This window comes from Temnothorax longispinosus, chromosome 8 (genome assembly GCF_030848805.1).
Source record: "Temnothorax longispinosus isolate EJ_2023e chromosome 8, Tlon_JGU_v1, whole genome shotgun sequence".
NCBI classification, from domain to species: domain Eukaryota; kingdom Metazoa; phylum Arthropoda; class Insecta; order Hymenoptera; family Formicidae; genus Temnothorax; species Temnothorax longispinosus.
Window position 1 is genome coordinate 9,191,699 of NC_092365.1, and position 20,194 is coordinate 9,211,892.

The following is a 20,194-nucleotide window of genomic DNA, read 5'->3' on the forward strand; positions in this document are numbered from 1 at the left end:
GAAGGCAGACATATGATCTTCTGTCCTTCCTCCCGCTCGATCCGTACCATGACCATAACTCGGGTGTCCGCATTTCATTTTACCACGCAATCCATGCACTGGCAATGTTATATGTATACATACAATTTGTAATACTAAAATGAATAAAAATATTAAAATATTAAATATAATAGTGTAAGATTAATGTTGCGCCGTGCTTGAGTAGACCGTAAGGTGTGATTGGTCGCTTGAGATACTGGTATGCGCCGTAGCGCTCTGCGCATGAAGAAACGCCTGGATTGGCGTAGAGCGAGGAAGAAGAGTCAGTCGATGCACAGACGTTGGATTGAGTAGGCGTCTTGTTGCATCTTGCCGTGAAATAAAGTTACCTTTTCCATATTTAACTAAAATTATTGTCTCTCACCCATCTACATCCATTCCTGACATCTCGTGTAACTCGCGGTCAGTGCCGGTAAAATCGGTGCATTAAATTAATAACTTTACAGTTCAGAAGTGGGATATTAATCGTGTACCGCCATTATCGTGAAACGATTCGGCTTGCTACTGATTTCCCTTTTCCTTCTGTCCTCATTCCTTTGCTCGGACGAGTAATAAATACAGCGTGCAAGGCTGTAATCGACATTCGAGTACGGTATTTCCGGCCAGTTATCCCGTGAAAAAATATCGGGTCAACGACCGTTATCGTAATCGCGATGTTCAAGTGAGAGACATTATCCCGTCGTAACGACGTTGAAGAACATTGATTTTGTGGATCGGCGACCAGAGATATCGGTCCGCCACGCTATAAATAGACATTTTTCGCGAGTGAGAAATTGCTACGTCTCAAACATTCTCGAACGGTTTCCCCGCCATTTTGGATGCAGCGTTCTACCGCCATCTTGGTGCGACCGAACGTTCTCGAGCAATCTCCCGCCATTTAGTACGTCTCGAACGTTCTCGTGCAGTCTCCTGCCATTTTGTGGTGCGGTATTGCCGCCATTCTGAGTGAGCTATGGAGCGACAACGACTGCAAGATATGGCTATTGGTGAGCTTCAGGAAGAAGCCCGGAAATATGGGCTAAATCCGCCGAGCGATACATCGCGTTGTATAGACATGATCATGTCTCATTTGGAGAGACAAGCCACGTCCGATCTACAAAAAGGAGAAACGCGTGCCGCCGATAAAAGTAAGGCGATGCAATCAACAGTCGCAGCGACGACGCCGACAGGATCATCCGATCTGTCTCAAATCTGTGCCTGGATGGCAGAACAAATGCGTTTCCAGCAACAGCAAATGCGTTTCCAGCAAGAGCAAATGCGATTTCAGCAAGAGCAAATGCGACTTCAACAAGAACAAATGTTTATCCAGCAAGAAAACCAACAGGAACAGCAGCGTCAAAATCAGGCTATGATGCAGCAGATGATCGAATTAATGAACTCGTCTCGCGAGGACTCTCAAAATAGAATGCGTAATGTATCAAGTGAAGACAATGTTATACGTGCGAATTCCGATATTTCAATTACACGTCGTCAGCCAATTTCTTCAATAGCAACCGCACATGCTGTTAAATTGTTAACGGCCCAAATTCCTGAATTTGCCGGAACAGATGAAGAGAAGATAGAAACATGGATTCAGACTGGAGAAAGAATTGCACAAATCCATGCAGTTTCAGAAGATGTATTACTTTTGGCAGCTTCTAAAAAACTCGTCAAAAATGCCAAAAGATGGTTTGATCTTAACGTAACAACGTTGATTAAATTATGGCAGATATTTAAAGAGGCTATAATACGCCTATTTAAACGAAAGATATTGTTTCATGTGGCCATGCAAAAAGTTGAAGCAAGAAGATGGAATTTTCCAAAAGAGCAATTCCAAGATTACGCCATGGACAAGTTAGTGCTGATGAAAAATTTAAACTTGCCAGAAGAAGATGCCATTCATTTGCTTATTAACGGTATCGGAAGCCGACCATTGCGAGAATCAGCAGCTGTACTTCATTGTACTTCAATCGATGAATTCCTGGAGGAGATGCATTGGATAACATCGGTGTCAGCTGAGCCCACTCGCCAGATTCATCATCAGGAAATCAAGAATGATAAGGTGAAAAATAGTGAGGGCACGGTATCTAAAGATAGTTCGGTGTCAAAATCGGACAAAGATGTGTTTTGTGTTTATTGCGGGGCAAAAGGCCATGTCCGAGCCGACTGTCAGAAGATGGAGATTGCAGCGACGGATGAAGATTCCGGTAGGAAGTTAGAAATTTCCGATTCGCGTATTATTGTAACTTCGATGAATGAAATTCCATGTAATTTGAATGCGTGGTTAGATAACGAAAGTCCCGTTTCGTTTATTAAGTCTTCGGTTTTTGCAAAATTTATAAATGTCGATTTAGAAAAGAGTGAAAATATAAAACGATATAAAGCGGTGAATAATACTTTTATTAATATATTAGGATCAGCCCAAACAATGATTTCTCTGGGTTTATTGCCAAATTTGAAAGCATCAATTTCTTTATTGGTATTGAGTGATGACTCATTTTCTTCGGATTTAATTATTGGTTTGGATTTTCTTAAAGAGAATAATATTTCAATTTTATATAAAACATCTGGTATTGAATTAAATAATCGAGTTCAATTATTTCAAAAGATAGCTACTACAGAAATTGTTGAAGATAAATCTGAAGATATGCTGTCGTTGTTGCAAGATATCGGTATTAATTGTAATGAATCGAATAAACAAAAATTAATGTCGAGGATGCAAGAGGTAGAGAATTCAGGCATACCATTGGTTAATGATGATTACTCTATTAAAGTTTCCCTTAAGGATGATAATGATGTTGCGTATATAGAACCAATGCCTCTTGAAAGAGAGCTAGAATATGAGCAGTTGCATGATGTTAAATTAAAGGATATTGCAAAAAAATTAGAGTTTGAGGATAATGAAAAATTTACATTAATAGATGGACTTGTTTATCATAAAGCAAAGGATAAACCTAGATTCGTAATTCCAGGGGTTATGATAAATAACGTTATTCGGGTATATCATGACAATATGGCGCATTGTAGCGTCAAGAAAACTTTCCGAGGTATAGACGTAAATTATTGGTATCCTTCTTTACGAAAGAAAATAATGGATTATATAGATAAATGTTCGACTTGTATGATGACAAATGCGTCTATTAATACTCGCGAAGGCGAATTACATGTAATAAATAACCCTGAATCCCCGTGTCGAATTTGGCATACGGACCATTTTGGGCCAGTATCAGAGTCAGTTGAGGGATACGAACATATTTTATTAATAGTAGATGCGTTTACGCGTCTTACTTGGTTATTTCCCGTCAAATCTACCAGTTCAAAAGAAACTATCGAACATTTGAAAGGGTTGTTTAACACATATGGAAGTCCAGATATGTTAGTATCGGATAGAGGTACAGCATTTGCTTCGAATGAATTTTCAGAGTTTATGCAAGCTTATAATGTTAAACATCGTCAAGTTGTTGTTGCTGCTCCATGGGCAAATGGCATGGTAGAAAGAGTTAATAGGTTTTTAAAAGCGTTTCTTAAAAGAATTAATGAGGAACAACAATCATGGTGTTCCGCGATTGGAACTATCCAATACGTGATAAACAATACATTTCATTCTTCAGTGAAGGCTTCTCCTTCAAAATTATTTTTTGGTTATGAGCCACGTGGTCACTTGGATAGTTGGTAAAAACATTAAATCAGTTGGCTGAAGTTGAATACGATGAACAACATGAAAAACCAACTCAGTATAAAGAGGGAGATTACGTTATTATAAGAGATACTGTGGTAAAACCCGGTGGAAATAAGAAATTAAAGCCGTGTTATAAGGGTCCGTATATGGTTACAAAGGCCTTAAATAATAATAGATATGTGATTCAAGATATTCCAGGTTTCAGTGTAACCTCCAGGCCTTATAACTCTATACTTTCCCCAGATAGATTAAAGCATTGGATAAAACAACCAGAGTCATAACTTTATTAAATTAAAGATTTAAAAAGCATTGTTTTATGAGATAATTATAAGTTTAAAATAGTTTAAGTTTTGCGTGCAGTTAAATTTAAGGTTACCGTATTATAAAAAAATGAAAAGTCTGAATAATTAATAATAAAAATGATATTGTGATTTATGTTAAAGAATAAGTAAGAGTTCGAATATTTTAAGTTGTATTGAAGATTGTATTGTTAGAGCATATTTTATTTTGTTTTTCGAGATTAAATTTCCGTTAAGACATTCGGGACGAATGTATGCGCAGAATGGCCGAACTGTAAGATTAATGTTGCGCCGTGCTTGAGTAGACCGTAAGGTGTGATTGGTCGCTTGAGATACTGGTATGCGCCGTAGCGCTCTGCGCATGAAGAAACGCCTGGATTGGCGTAGAGCGAGGAAGAAGAGTCAGTCGATGCACAGACGTTGGATTGAGTAGGCGTCTTGTTGCATCTTGCCGTGAAATAAAGTTACCTTTTCCATATTTAACTAAAATTATTGTCTCTCACCCATCTACATCCATTCCTGACATCTCCCCGTGTAACTCGCGGTCAGTGCCGGTAAAATCGGTGCATTAAATTAATAACTTTACAATAGCATGGCAATTTACATTTTTGCAACCAGTATTTTTAAGACATATTAAAGTAAATAAAACATAATAAATAACACTTGATATCTATTAATAAATAATAATAAAATTCATGATTTATTCATAACATAATGAATAAATAAACGAACATGTTCTTCGATATTAGGTTCATATATTAAAGCACACAATTTGCGTGCTTAAGGAACAACGCAATCGCAATTCACAATTTTGTAAATTGCACATCTTTACTTGCAGATCAGTACCGCCGGCATTTGCGTAAATGTGCACCACGGGGAGGTTGCTCGGTCGGATTTTGCACATCATGATGTCTCTTACAGATATGAATAAGTCTTTTACAGACATTATATATGTCTTTCTTACAGACATATGTTTCTTATAAATAAGATTTTTTAAAAATTAAAAAGTTAAATGTTATACACGGAGAGAATATTTTGTTATATTTTACCCTTAAATTTATTACAAACTTAGGACAACTTGGCAACCAAGGAATTTTTTAAATATACAAAAGACATTTTACAAACAACGTGATAAAAATTACCAAGCAGATTGGTAAATTTTGAAAAATTATTGAAATTTCCTGAATATATTTTAGTAAAATTAATCAAACATATTTTGTAATGTAAAGATATTAATATTTTTTATCATGGTAGATATTAATCAAAATAGCTCGCATAACATTCTTGGTGGTACATGTTGTTCCACAACTACCGTGATTTCAGGGTAAATTTTAAGGAAAAATTCTCTCCGTGTAAGTACATAAAAAAAATTAGAAAGCAAATACATTTTTTAAATTAAAGCAACAAATTTTTTAAATTGAAACATAAAATTACAATACATTAACAATACAACCACATGTTTTAATTCAAATAATAATTTTTTATTGTGTAAGGACGGCCTCGTCCCCAGAGGCGGCCCCGCTGGGAATACCAGCGCGCGCGCGCTCGCCCGCATCCCATTCCTCGTCGGAGTCCTAAAAAAATAAAGGAATATTATAAACGGAATATGTGTATGTAATAAAAAATAATAGATGAAAATGATACTATTAATATAAAAAGAAATACGTACTATTTATCTCTTGCTGCGGCTGCAGCTGCGGCTGCGGTTGCTGCGGTTGTTGTAGCTGCAGCTGCTTCTGCTGCCGCTGCAATTGCAATTGCAATCTTCTGCTGAAAGAAGATAATAATAATAAAATTTGCAATATAATTAAATTAAATTAACCCTTTACATATATACGTGGGTCTACGGCGTCCAAGCCAAAGTGATATCTGCTCGTAACTGTAAAACTTGCAAGCCTGTTAGAAGATGTTAAATAAACGATGTTTATCAAAATAACTATAAAATCGTCAATTACAATGTAGACAGATTGTTCATGTTCAGATGTTTCATGATTTTTTTTAGATTTTTTAAAATACTTTAATAGCGTTGAATGTGACAGACCCTCGTATACACTTAGAAGGTACCGAAAAAAACGTATACACACTTTAAGGGTTAACTATATTGGCGTGCATGTGGTATAATTATCTTATTGTATGTGAGGATTATTTGTGACCATCATAGGAATAACGCGTTCAGTCAAAAAGAAAGAAAGATAATTCGCAAGAGTTATATAAAGTGAGTGAGTGATACTACACGTTTACGCGAGCGTTACTTCTGTAGTCACTTACGATAATTCCTTCGCGTAAACAAGATTTTGTAGTCACTTACGATAATATACTCCGCGTAAACGAGTGAATTATCGTAAGTTACTACAAAAGTAACGCTCGCGTAAACGTAGTATGAGTGAGTTAGTTAGTGATAAAAAATGTATAGTACTTACTTGACATTTCGTCCCTCGACATTTTAAGGCTCTTTAATTTTTCTATGTCATCTTCTATGTCATCCAAACGCGAATCACGGCGTTTTTCTTCTTCCACCTATGTAACAAATGAAAAACGCCTATTGGGGTAATGACAGCTGACAAGCCGACACGAATAAACCCACGTGTTTTTGTGTGCATAAGTGCGTAAAGTTGTGTGTAAAGTTCGCGAATTGAGCTTTTATAAAAGCTTGATGAAAATTATTCTTCAATAAAGATTGTGTGGTAATTGGTGTGGTGACTTAATAACTTGTGTTGTGGCTCGTGTGGTGACTCAAGTGTGGCGATTCATGTGACAACTCGACGTGTGGTGAGGCGTATAAAAAATTGCGTGTTAAAAATTTTAAAAATGTCAAATTTTTGTTTATTATTATTTTTTTAATTATTTAATTATTTAATTATTAACATGGATACGTGTGATCAATTGAAAAAAAAATGTAAACGAATTTTTTCTGAAAATTGGCTAACTGATGATCGCTTTAAATCTTGGATACGCAAAGTATCATTTGATGATAGTCTTTTTCATTGCACTGTATGCAATAATAATTTCTCGTGCAGTTCATCACATATTTTAAGACATGCGGAATCTGCATGTTATAAAAATAATATCACAAAAAGTACATCATTATTCAATAATAATGATGTAAACTCGAGTACTTCAAATAAAGCAGCAGGTATAAACGACGATTTAAACAAAAATGGTTACAGATTGAACAATTTAAGCTGTGGTTACTTGAAGTGCCGCATAAAGAAAATGTATTTGCTTGTTCTATTTGTGATAAATCTATTGTTCGTGGTTTATCTCAAATCTATCGTCATGCAGATTCTAAGATGCATTTAAAAAATTTGGAAAAATGTAATACAGAAAGTAGTTTGTCGAATAAAAATTTAAATGCGCAAAACAAAACATTTTTGCCGTTTAAAAAGAAAAAAATATCATTTAAAATTCGATATGCCACCGTAATGGTTGAAAGAAATATTTCGTTTGCATCTGCAGAAATAATTCTCAATTTGTTTAAAGACTTAGCGAAAGATGAGGATTGTAGAGAGATTTTAGAAAATATGTGTATGGGTCGAACAAAGTGTACGAATATAATTTCGAATGTTTTGTGCCCAGTTGAGACTAATCGTGTAGTCAAAAATATTCAAAATACTAAATTTTCAATTTTTATTGATGAAACATCAGACACATTACAAATTAAAAATGGATGACGTTTCATGTACGATATGTTAATCCTCAAACATTAGATATTCACTCACAATTAGTAAAGTTAATTGATATCGATGCGAGAGATTGCAGTGCAGAAAAATTATTTAATGCCTTTAAACAAGAAATGTTGAAACTACAAATACCATTTAAAAATATTGTTGCTTTGTCATGCGATAATGCTTCTGTCATGACAGGGAAACATTTAACATTTAAAAAAAAACTTGAAGAAATGTGTAAAAATGTATTAACGCTTTTTAATGTCCATGCCATTCCGCTGCATTAATTGCGCATGCCGCATGTGAAAAAATACCTCCAGTTTGCGACAAATTTTTAAGAAAGATTGCAACATATATAAATAATAGTCCGAAGCGTACAGCCATTTTTCGCGAATTTTGTGAATGTTTTCAAGAAACAAATCATAAAATTTTAAAATTAGCAGAAACGCGTTGGCTTTCTCGCCACTCATGTGTTGAACGAATTCTTGAATATTGGGATACTATTAAATATTTTTTGAATGGGTTGTAAATGAAAAGACAGAATCGGGGGAATGTCTTTTATCTGTAATGCAGAACATAGACATGAAAGCATATGTATTATTCTTAAAATATATATTACAATTTTTTAATGTCTTTAATGCATTTTTTCAAGCTAAAGAAACAAGAATTCATTTGTTGCAGTCGAAAGTAATTGTTTTCCTTATTGATATCTGTAAAAATTTTTTAAAACCAGAATTTTTAAAATATTTGCCTGAAATTAATTTCTCACAAAATGAAAATCATAAATCTTTGTGTGAAATTAATTTAGGATCGCAATGCGAAGAATATCTCAGTCAATTAATGATTGAAGGACGTACGGACGCAGTTATAAATATTCGAAAAAATTGTTTACAATTTTACATAACTGCTGCAAAGCAAATTTGTAAAAGATTACCAGTCAATGACAAATTTTTGTCTAAATTAAAAGTTTTCAAATCGCATACAGCTTTATTTGATATCGATAGAGAAACGTCATTCAATGATATTTCCTTTATCGTTAAAACTATTGGCGGTTTTGATGAAGACTGTTTAAAGAAAGAATGGTCAACATTGCATTTAGATTTTACTGTAGCAGAAAAACAGAATTTGAAAGAATTAAATTTTGATGAAATGTGGAAGCAAATTTTGCAATGTCAGAATAACGACATTAAATATCCCAATTTAAGATCTCTTCTAAATGCAATTCGATCACTTCCTAACTCGAATGCTGATTCAAAAAGAATATTTTCATATCTGCCAGATGTAAAAATGAAAAAACTAAATAGTCTGTCATCAGTTTCTGTAAATGCTATTTGCGTCGTTAAATCAGCATTACATGCCAGAGGGGAAAATATTTTAAACATGAAAATTGATGACAATCATTTATCTCTCATGTCATCTAATAACTTATATGCTAAGCATCCTTCTAAGGAAAAAAGTAGTCTAACATTATATTCTACAGACGATGACAATATTGCTGATCTTTCTTCATTTAATGATATGCAATAATGTCTATAAAAGCAAATGCAAATAAAACCAGCGCCGTGTAAAGTATCTTTTAAAAACATTATGTTTATAAAAGACACCATGTCTGTAAATCTTGTAACCACGATGCTAAAAATTACTCCGAGATCTCGGACAGAGAAAGATTTAACAAATCATATTTAAACAATTCGGTCAATTGACCAATGCGATTAGTCAATTCTCTCTCCATCCGAGATCTCGGAACGATTTCTAGTATCGTGGACACAAAAGTATAGAGACATAAAAAACGAGTATGTACAAAATGTCTGTAAAAGACATCATGTCTATAAGAAACTTCATGTCTGTAAAGGCCGGTTTTCACACGCAATGATTGGTGGCGCCAGGCCGCGCCAGTCGACTAACGCCAGTAAAAATGCAAGTGTAAACACTTGACACAAACTGGCGCTAGTAGTGTGGCAGTTACTGGAGGTTACTGGTGCCACAAAATCTAAATTGACGATATTTAGTAGTACTGACGCCAGACGTTAGGTAAGTGACGTTTTCACATGCAATGATTATTGGCGCCAACTGACTGGCATTCATTGACGCCAGAAATCGTTACCATTAACCTAGCAAACTCATAAGTGTCAATATAAAATTTAAGGTTATATGCTTGCATAGGTTCCACCGACATTAACCGTTAGGCCAGTGCGAAAGAACTGCTCACCAAAGGCACCCGATAAAAAGGCACCTGCAAAAATTCCGGAGAAGGAACAAGGTCTACAGCCCGCCAGCACCAAAGCTCAGCCAACCTCGATTGGCAAGTCCCACCGACCCAGTTCCGGCGTACTACCTCAGGGTCACACCCCGGGACCTGGATCGGGCGGGCAGCAGAATAGCAGGAGCTTCGCCGCCGCTCTGAGGAACCTGGCTAAGCAGGCGGGCCCGGCACCTCAGGAAGAGGAACTCCGTGCCAGCCCGAAGAACCGGGCGCCACCGCCCTTGGTCAGAGGTCCTTCCCCTGCTAAGGAGAGATCAACGCACGAACGAAGACCTGAAGAAATTCCCTCCTTGTATAAAACTGCCAGACCCGTTGACGCAGGCGTCATTTATCCACTACGTGAAAGCATTCTGACACTGTTTTACAGGACGTTATTCATAATGCAGAATACAAAAGAAGTGGCACAGAAAGTAAAAGTGATAAAAAAGCGTCAAAACAAATGGAATTCGGACGAAATAAAAATGTTTTTAGAAGTGTACGAGCAGTTTCCTGCTCTGTGGGATGTTTCCGGTGAAATATATAAAGACCGTAATAAGAAAGACGAAAGCTATAACGCAATGGTTGAAGCGCTAAAAGAAAATTTTCCGGATATCAACGACACTCTTGTAAAGGCTAAAATTCGCAGTATAAGAAACGCTTATACATTGGAATTCCATAAAGTTGAAGCCTCAAAGAGAAGTGGAGCTTCAGCAGAAGACGTATATATACCTTCTGTTACCTGGTACCCTGTTGCTGACCGCTTTCTACGAAAGGTTCTCAAACCTCGGTCAACTAAGTCAAATTTGGTAAGAATTTTTAGTTTCTTAATTTTGTAGAATTATGATTCAGAGGTCAGTTTTAAAAGTTATATAGTATGTTTATTTTACTGTGTTTAATCATAAACATTTCTGTGTACACTAAACTTAACAATGTATTATACTGAAGTCTACGTAGGATGATTAGTCGATTGAATCATTGCCATCTGCCAAGGCACTGCTCCTTCTCCCATAAAATAAGTAGCAAGTTGGTCTCTGAGCTCGCCAGCTGATTGTTGACCGTTGTTACTTTCTTGTCTTGATAGGCTGAATAATCCTTGACCATCCTGACGCCAATGTCCAGGAATAACTCTTCCATTTTCAATGTCATCAATATCAATAGATCCAGGTGGAATATAGTGTGATTGTGAGGTTATTTGTAACCAATTATGTAAAGCAACAGCTGCCAGAATAATTTTATCAGCTTTTTTTGGTTCATATGTAATTGGTTTTGCAAAAACCTGGAATTTATTTGCCAGGATTCCAAATGCATTCTCAACAATCCTTCGAGCTCTAGAAAGTCTGTAGTTAAAGATCAGTTTCTTAATGTTTAATGAATCGCTTCTGGAATACGGTTTTAACAAATATAATTTTAAGAGGAAAGCATCATCGCCAACAAAGAAAAAGTTCTCTGGCAAATTGAGTAACTTCTCATCAATAGCTCTTTTTAAGCTGCTATTCTGAAATATTCCACCATCAGAATTTCTTCCTAAAGCTCCAACATCAATGTAACGGAAAATATATTCACTATCTACTACAGCCATTAAAACAATACTGTAGGATCCCTTATAGTTGTAATACAGTGATCCACTGTGTTTAGGTTTCTTAATAACAACATGTTTGCCGTCCAAACTGCCAACACAGCCAGAGAAATTCCATCTCTCAGCAAACCCTTTTTCTATTTTACACCACTCTTCTGTTGTATTTGGCATCTGAAAGGAAAACGACGAAAAATATAGACTCATGATTAAAATACAGACTTTATGTTAATTTCTGTTTTTACAAATATCTTTATTCTATTGTTTTAGGAATTGACAACACAGAAAGATGAGACAGAGGAACTGGAAGATGATAATAATGATCTATTATTAGAAGAAGAGCAGATTAATAAAGAACAAGAAGTTACAAGTGCTCATCAGTCACGGTCTTCCAAAAAGCTCAGAACGACAGTAAATGTACAACCAGATACATCTGCAATAAAGCATACAAAGCAACCACTACAGCCTCCCATGAAACAAAATCAAAAAATGCAATCTAGCATGTCTACAATTCAACAAGCAATAAATGCGCTTCAAAATGTTTTCGAACAGCATGCTGTGGCAACGCGAACACGTACTGACTTATACGAACAATTTGGCAGCACTGTTGCAGAATATCTTCGTCAAATGACCACGTCAAACGCGCTACAATGTCAGAAGCAAATACTAGATATTTTATTGAACACTTTGATGATGCAACAACTTTCATCTTCTGTACACACTGATGTAGATCCATCTAAGCACAGTCAAAGTTCATTACTTTTTTCTTCACCACTTTCAAGTTCTACTACTATGCCATCTTTGATTAATGTACCTGTTAGGTCATCTACTATTGTACCCGTTGAGCTCGTAGAAATTAAGGACAGTGTAGAGAATACAGATTCATCAGATTTGAACATGTAATTTTAATGACTATAAAGTGACTGACTTTTAATTTTTACTTTATTTTGTAGGTATTGCAGGCCTTAGAGGTCTCTTTAAAGTAAACTTTTATTTCAATCTTAATATAAAAAAAATTTTTTTAGTGTATGCTATGTTATGTTTTCGGACTTTGTAAATCCTGTAGACCTACTAAAAGTAAACTTATTTCAGTTTTAGTTTTTACAAAGTCTTAATACCAAAACTATTTTTTTTTTTTTGAAAGTTTATGTTTTGTTATATTTTCAGACCTATTCTAAGAATTTTGTTGACCTATGTCATATATATATTTTAAATAAACTTTCTATTTAATCTTACAAGTACATGAGTTTTTATTCTCTTTAAAAATTTATCTTTGTAATTTTTTATTTAGGTTTTGTCTCTTAAATAAATTTGAAATACGAAAAAGTACTAAAAGAATTATTTGTTCATCTATCTATGAAGGAAGCCAAAGAAATTTACAGTACGTAAAACAGAAAGTTTAAATCGGAAGGAAACCGGGCTAATAAAGAAAGTTTAAAGACTATTTTCAAGATAGAACATTAAAATTTGATATACCTACATATAGCACTCATTGTAGTAATATTAATAATAATGCTAGGAAAAAGCTTACCTTAATAAAATCTTTCAACGCTTCGTGAATGATATCCAAGACTTCAGGTAAAAAAGTACAGATTGTGCACTTGGGAACTCTGAACAGTAACTGTAATGATGCGAGGGAGTCACCAGTAGCCAAGTATCTAAGCACGATCTGAAGCTTCAGTTTTGGTGAAAGTGCTGGCCTCATATGCGTATCTTGCTTTTGAAGTTTAGCAGACACCATCCCTAACAAATCTTGAAAACGTTCTTGGGTCATTCGAAACATGTTCAGATACGTTTGGTTATCCTCTGCAGCTAGTTCTTCTATAAATTGTAAAGCAACTTCTCGTCTAGCGATCCATTTTCGTACCCAATATCTACGTTTCTTTCTTTTCAGTTTAACCGCAAGAATGTTTTGTAGTTCGTTACTTATTACTAAAATTTCCAAACGAATAGTCGCATCCAACAACTCGGTTGACATCTTGACGATTACCTACATATTTTTCATATTATGCGCCAATAACATCACTATGCAAACACTTATGAGTTTGCCAGTTTAATGGAAACGGTTTCTGGCGCCAATGAATGCCAGTCAGTTGGCGCCATTAATCATTGCGTGTATAAACACTTATGAGTTCGCCAGTTTAATGGAAACGGTTTCTGGCGCCAACGAATGCCAGTCAGTTGGCGCCACCAATCCGGCCTTAAGAGACAATATATGTCTGTAAAAGACTTATTCATGTCTGTAAGAGACATGATGTGCAAAATCCGACCGAGCAACCTCCCCGTGGTGCACATCGGGTAACGCAAATGCCGGCGGTACTTATCTGCAAGTAAAGATGAGTAATTTACAAAATTGTGAACTGCAATTGCGTTGTTCCTTAAGTACGCAAATTGTGTGCTTTAATATATGTAATCTCGAAGGACATGTTCGTTTATTTATTCATTATACTATAAATAAATCATAAATTTTATTATTATTTATTAATAGATCAAGTGTTATTTATTATGTTCCATTTACTTTAATATGTTTTTACTAGCATAAATGAGTTTATCATAATAATACAATAACTCACATAACGGTAATGTATGATGTGGCGGTCCGCGCCACCAATGATACATCCCTGCGTGATGCCTGCAATACCGGCAGTTCGCAGCAACGCCGCCAGGCGTCGCATAGCCGGGGCAGCTTTGCGAGTTCTAATTTCTGCACCGACTAGTATAAAGGAAGACCCCCTACGGGCTCGAGCAGATCTTCCCGGCGCCAGTCGCCAAAAGCATAGAGCGCCTAGACGCTGAAGCCTCACGGCGCAAGTCGCCTACAAGCGCTAGTCGCTTTCTCGGCGCAAGACGCCTACTCACGGCGCTAGTCGCCTACGACGGCGCGAGTCGCCTACAGCGCTGGCCGCTTCCTCGGCGCTCGGCCGCCTACAACGGCGCTAGTCGCCTACAGCGCAAGCCGCTTTCTCGGCGCTCGGTCGCCTAGGACAGCGCGAGTCGCCTACAGCGCTAGCCGCTTTCTCAGCGCTCGGTCACCTACGACGGCGCGAGTCGCCTACACACAACGCCAGTCGCCTACAAGGCGCAAGTCGCCCGGCCAGTAGAGGCGCTCGGTCGCCCGGCCAATCACGGCGCTCGGTCGCCTGGCACAAGGCGCGAGGCGCCCCGCCAATAACGGCGCGCAGTCGCCGGCAAGCCATACACCGCGCACGTTCTTTCACGGTACCGCGTCCGAGTCACTTCGTTTCAGGTTATCACCGGGTACGGACCCTTGCGCGTGGTCGCCTCATCCTGGCATCCCACACACCCGGCGGTAAGACGACAGAAGGCAAGACGCCGCGGCTTTTTGAAGAACAATTTAAGAAGGACAATGATTTTACTCGACGACGGCGGACCCTGCCGATGCCTTTACAAGTTATCTCGCACCGAAAGAGAAACGTAACGCTCTCTTCTTACTCATCCGGGGTAACGAGTGTGAGTAGCACTACCGCGGCCACAGACGCCTCAAAGCACGACGATCCCCCAAAGCGTGCCAAGGTTAACCCGGAGAAGGTTCCGGGCAGCAGCAAAAAGAGACAGACGCGCGACGCCTCTACTGCAACCGATGCTGAGATAACGATGCGGGACGCCACAATTACATCCACCGTAGGTACACAGGCGAACCCGGAGACCACGAAGGTGGATGCATCGACGCAAACCAAGCAACGAGGGGGTTATCAGGTTAAAGCTAGGTACACTGACACTCACCAAAAATGTAAATAAAATGTAAATATAGTGTGTAAAACTTATCTTACTGTGTCGCCTACATCTCTCTACCCTCCTTTGCGATTCACCTAACTTGGGCTATTTCTACGCACGCACCCAGTAGCTGATTAAGTTAGAATAAGCATAGCTGACTAAAGTAGAATACCGCACGGCAAAAGTAGTAGCGCCTATATATAATAAACGTGTATTATTTAAAATTTAAATAAATAAAAGGATATAAATATATTGGTATATATTGGTCGCATATCTACACAAACACGATTCTCGCTTTCAGGAAAAAAATACTGATTGCAAAAATGTAAATTGCTATGCTATTTTTATTTGTGTAAAAAAAAATTAAATTAAATATAAAAATAAAAATATACTACGTTTACGCGAGCGTTACTTCTGTAGTAACTTACGATAATTCACTCGTTTACGCGGAGTGAATTATCGTAAGTTACTACAAAATCCCGTTTAAGCGAAAGAATTATCGTAAGTACGTTATTATCGTGTATCGTTACATTATTTATTTTTATTTAATATTTAATTTGTTAATATTTTAATACTTTTATTTATTTTAGTATTACAAATTGTATGTATTGTGACGTTGCGGCCCGCCGCGCCGCTTCGTGGCAGCGCCCCGCCGCCGTCACAAGGCGCGGAAATTCGCGCCCAGGGACGAGCAGCGACGAGAGAGGCGACAGATGGACAAGGCCGCCGATAGCGGGGCCCCAGGCGCCTGGGGAAAACCCGGCCTCAGCAATTTGCCTCCACGAAATACCGGCCCGCGGGGTGACTGATCACCGCCCCGAGGTCAAACCGGAGGCACACCGGCCAGAACAAAGTCCAGCCCGCTGCCCAGGGACAGATTGAAGGAGTCGCTACGCCGCCGAGGGACCGTTGCGCGCCCCCGAAGGATCCACCTTACGACGATCCTGCATTGAAATATCGCGCGAGCTTGCAAGCTCGCTCCCGATTGGTCGGCGCGCCCCTACGGAAGGGGGTGCCACATCGATTCCGCAATCGAGCGGATTTAGCGAGACTCTCTGGTCGTCCGTCGGCGAGTCCGAACACGCTATAAAAGTTTCTTTACGATTCGCGATAGCCGCCCCGAGTCGGGTATTCGTTTCGTCCTGCGACGACTGTTGGCACGAGGTGACGGCGAGAAGCCCGAAGAGAAAGCATCGCATCGGTGAGGTTGCTCGCAAGTACTTAATACCGACATGTAAAGCCACGACGCCGCCCTCCGGTGCGCGCTCTCGTCCGGGAAAAACGTTGTAATATCGCGACATGCACGGTCCCGTGAGACCGAGTATCGAATGGCGATCGACAGCGAGAGCGAAGGGCCTCGGGATGGTATCGTGGCCGCGGAATTGGGATAAAGACGTGATAGCGAGCCTCTGGAGATCGCGATAGATTCGTGGCGAAATCCGGGAATGTGAGTCCGTGTTCGTGTAATGTCCGCGCTCGTGGTTGCGTCTCGCGCATACAGTGTTCACGGCGTATCGAATTACCAAACATTACTTATGTTGGAATGTCGTCCGCGTCGGCACATTAATCGCGTTAACCTGCCGTTTATGTGGGCTCATTGCCGTAGAAAATTATGCGTGTTAGGATAGTTATGTTCGGATGCGTTGTTTCGATAATTGCGTGTAAGAAGTAGTCGTGCTGGCGGGAGAACGTTATTCGCGTGATTTACTCCATTCTCGCGATAGACTCAGTGCCGTCGTGATTGCGTGTTATTATTGCTCGCGGTAATTCCGTATATTTTTCCTCGCGTTCGTTCCAGTATTCTGCGCTATTTCGAGTATCTCGGCGCATCATTCTGCGCGTTACGAAAATCACTGAAGACAGAGTATTGTATTCGCCCGAATGATTTAAGTTACCCTTGGGTAATTCTCGCGTTAGATTAAGTCCGTGTTTTCGCGTTAGTTGTAGTATTCCGCGTCTCCTTGCGATCGCGCCGAAAATTATCTCGCGTTATTGCGTTGCGTACAGTCCTCATTACATTGAGACGTGACTTGCGCCGCGATTCCTACTTGCGTTAAGCTTAAAATAATTGGCAACAGAATTCTCGTGCGACTCGATACGTGGCGTTCACGCGCTTCGAGCGTGACGTACCATCTTCTCGCGATCTTTCCTGTGAGACCATATGTTTTATTTCCCTGATTATTTCGCGTTTACTGTCGATGTTCTATATTAATTATAAGTTTCTTTTTACTGTATTTTTCTGATCTAATCGCAGCGCATTCTGCGCGTTGGCTATACGATACCGTAATACTCCGTTCATTTCTGGCGTCCGCGCTACCACGATTTTGATTGTTTCATTTCTGATGCTCACGTGATTGATTATTTAATTTGTCTGATTGACTGAAGCCGAATCGGCCTTTATTGTGTCACCCCGCCGGATATCGCCCTTCATTAACCCCGCCCCAGCCCTTAGGATGTGACCGGACGTCACTTTCTGGGTACGTGGATCACACGAAAATATGAAATCTCAGCCAGATTTGCCTATCAAACGGTCGCCACTCGGTTTGACCTTGATATACCGAGAAGGTAAGTATCGAAATTACAGCACGATATTGCAACAATACTCCATTAATTCTCTTTTATTTTCAGGTTCTCGACGCTGGATGTCTCGACGCCCCGACGCTGCCTCCCCACTGCTGGATCATCGATGGACAACGTGGGACCACCCCCGACGGAACAGGTAAGTAGAAAATGTGTATGTTTAATTAATCGGCCAATTTCCCTTTCAGCTTCTCGCCCCGGATGGATCTCAACTGCCGCTGACTGTCCCAGATCCTCGTCTTATCGCATACTGGAACGCCGCTGGACAACGATGGATCAATGCCGTAGGACAAAGTAAGTCGCAAGTAAGTAATTCAAATTAACTTGACACTGCGTATATTAACAAACGATTGATTTATTTCAGATCGTTGTACTTGATTACAAAGATTGTCGCGCCGGATGCGCTTCACGCTGACACTTTTCGTCGAACGTTGTTATAAATGGTAATTAATTACCGCTCGAAATAGTTATACGAGTTATGTTTAACGCGCAAGTACGCGGGAGTGCTTGGTTGTAATATATCGCTGCGCTAAACTACGCGCTAAGTCCGTATTGTATGAGCGAATCTTATATACGTATTACCGCGACCACGATATCCGAGCGACTGCCACGAGTTGCCGGGCTCTCCCGGCGTTCCCACCTCGGGATCTTTGCTCCCACCATCGGTGTTATTCACATCTCGGTACTTTTTCACGCCAGATGGTGAACGCTTTCTCTTTTCTTATGACAGTTTTTCGATGTTTTCGTGTTCAGTGTCGCCCGCGGTTCTCAATCCGAGCTTCGTAATTACTCGTACGCATACGCATGGGGCCCTTTGGACCCCGCTCCTCTGGTTCCCGAGTCCGAGGTTTGTGCGACCGAGTGGTCCCGCTGACCCCTCGGATCTTTCCCGGCGCCTCCCCTAGTGACCCTCCGTCCGCTACTTCCCTCCGGAGTATCGCGGTTACCGACTTCCGGGGGTCATTGTTTTGACCCCGCTATCTCCGCGGCCGGTAGTATTATCGCGTCGCGGGTCGGGTGGTTGACGTCCGGGTCCCCCCTGAGGCGGATTCCGCGGCTCGGCCACCGGCTGTGACCGCCGTACCCCTATGCGCGGGGGTCATTGTTTTGACCCCGCAATCTCCGCGCCCGGTGGTATTAGCGCGTCGCGGGTCGGGTGGTTGGCGTCAGGGTCTCCCCTGAGGCGGATTCCGCGGCTCGGTTCCCGGCTGTGACCGCCGTACCCCTATGCGCGGGGGTCACTGTTTTGACCCCGCTATCTCCGCGCCCGGTGGTATTAGCGCGTCGCGGTTCGGGTGGTTGACGTCAGGGTCTTCCCTGAGGCGGATTCCACGGCTCGGCCCCCGGCTGTGACCGCCGTACCCCTATGCGCGGGGGTCATTGTTTTGATCCCGCTATCTCCGCGCCCGGTGGTATTAGCGCGTCGCGGGCCGGGTAATCGACGTTATGGTCTCCCCTGAGGCAGATTCCGGGGTTCGGCCCCCGGCTCTGACCACTGTGCCTTCGTTCGCGGGGGTCATTGTTTTGACCCCGCTATTTCGCGGGCCCTTCGCTCAATTTTCGCCGCTATCTCCTCCGCTCGGGTCTCCTGCCGAGGCCCGCTTGTTGTCTCGTTCGGTCCTTCCTCTGCGGCTCGCCTGCCGGGGTCAATCAGGCCCCGGTTCCCCTATTTGTCGCGTCGCTATATTCTAAGATGAACGCTAGCCATATGGGCTCTTTGGACTCGCCTATCCGGTATTTAGCCTAAAGAAATATCGATGTCCGCTGCTCCCTTGGTTGCTGCTGCCCCTCGGGTGTCCTCGGCTCCAAGGCTAGGCGAACGGTTGCAAGGTCAAGCTAGCCGATTCCTCGCATATCCACACGTTTTGTCTGGCGTCTTGTTTGGTTTTCCTTCGCGATTTCGCGGACGCGAATTCACGCGTCTGGCGCCCAACAGCAAAATCGTTTCGTGAAATGTCGGAGGTGCGAAGGAGTCGTCGGAGAGGCCTGTCATCTTTCTCTCCTTTTCTTCTTTTGATCCGGCACACGCCCCGGACCGCTCCGGGGGTGAAAAAAGCCGTGACATTATATATGCATATAACATTGCCAGTGCGTGGACTGCGTGGTAAAACGAAATGCGGACACCCGAGTTATGGTACGGATCGAGCGGGAGGAAAAAGGACAAAAGATCGTGTCTGCCTTATTTTATTTAGCCGAAGGCAACCGAAGCACTGAGCGGACACGGACGTGGCTCGTGTTTTGTGTGAGTATCCCCTCCATCTTTATGACGACCGGGCCGCGTCTCATGTTCTGGCCACACTGCTCTTGCTCGAGATCACCGCGGGTAATGATACTGCGCAGCTGCGCGCCACCCCGACGTGGCCGCTCTTCCTCTCGCCGGAATTGCGATCATCGCGGATCGAT

The 20,194-nt window shown here is 40.7% G+C and overlaps 1 protein-coding gene across 1 annotated transcript; it reads right to left on the bottom strand.

Annotated features, from left to right (window-relative positions):
- Positions 1–10,849: 10,849 nt before the first annotated feature.
- LOC139817745 (putative nuclease HARBI1) lies at positions 10,850–13,454 on the bottom strand. The gene is made up of 2 exons (XM_071786038.1): positions 13,008–13,454; positions 10,850–11,650 (listed from the first exon to the last, which is right to left on the bottom strand). The coding sequence occupies exons 1-2, from the start codon at positions 13,452–13,454 to the stop codon at positions 10,850–10,852; spliced, it is 1,248 nt and encodes a 415-aa protein (XP_071642139.1).
- Positions 13,455–20,194: the final 6,740 nt, after the last annotated feature.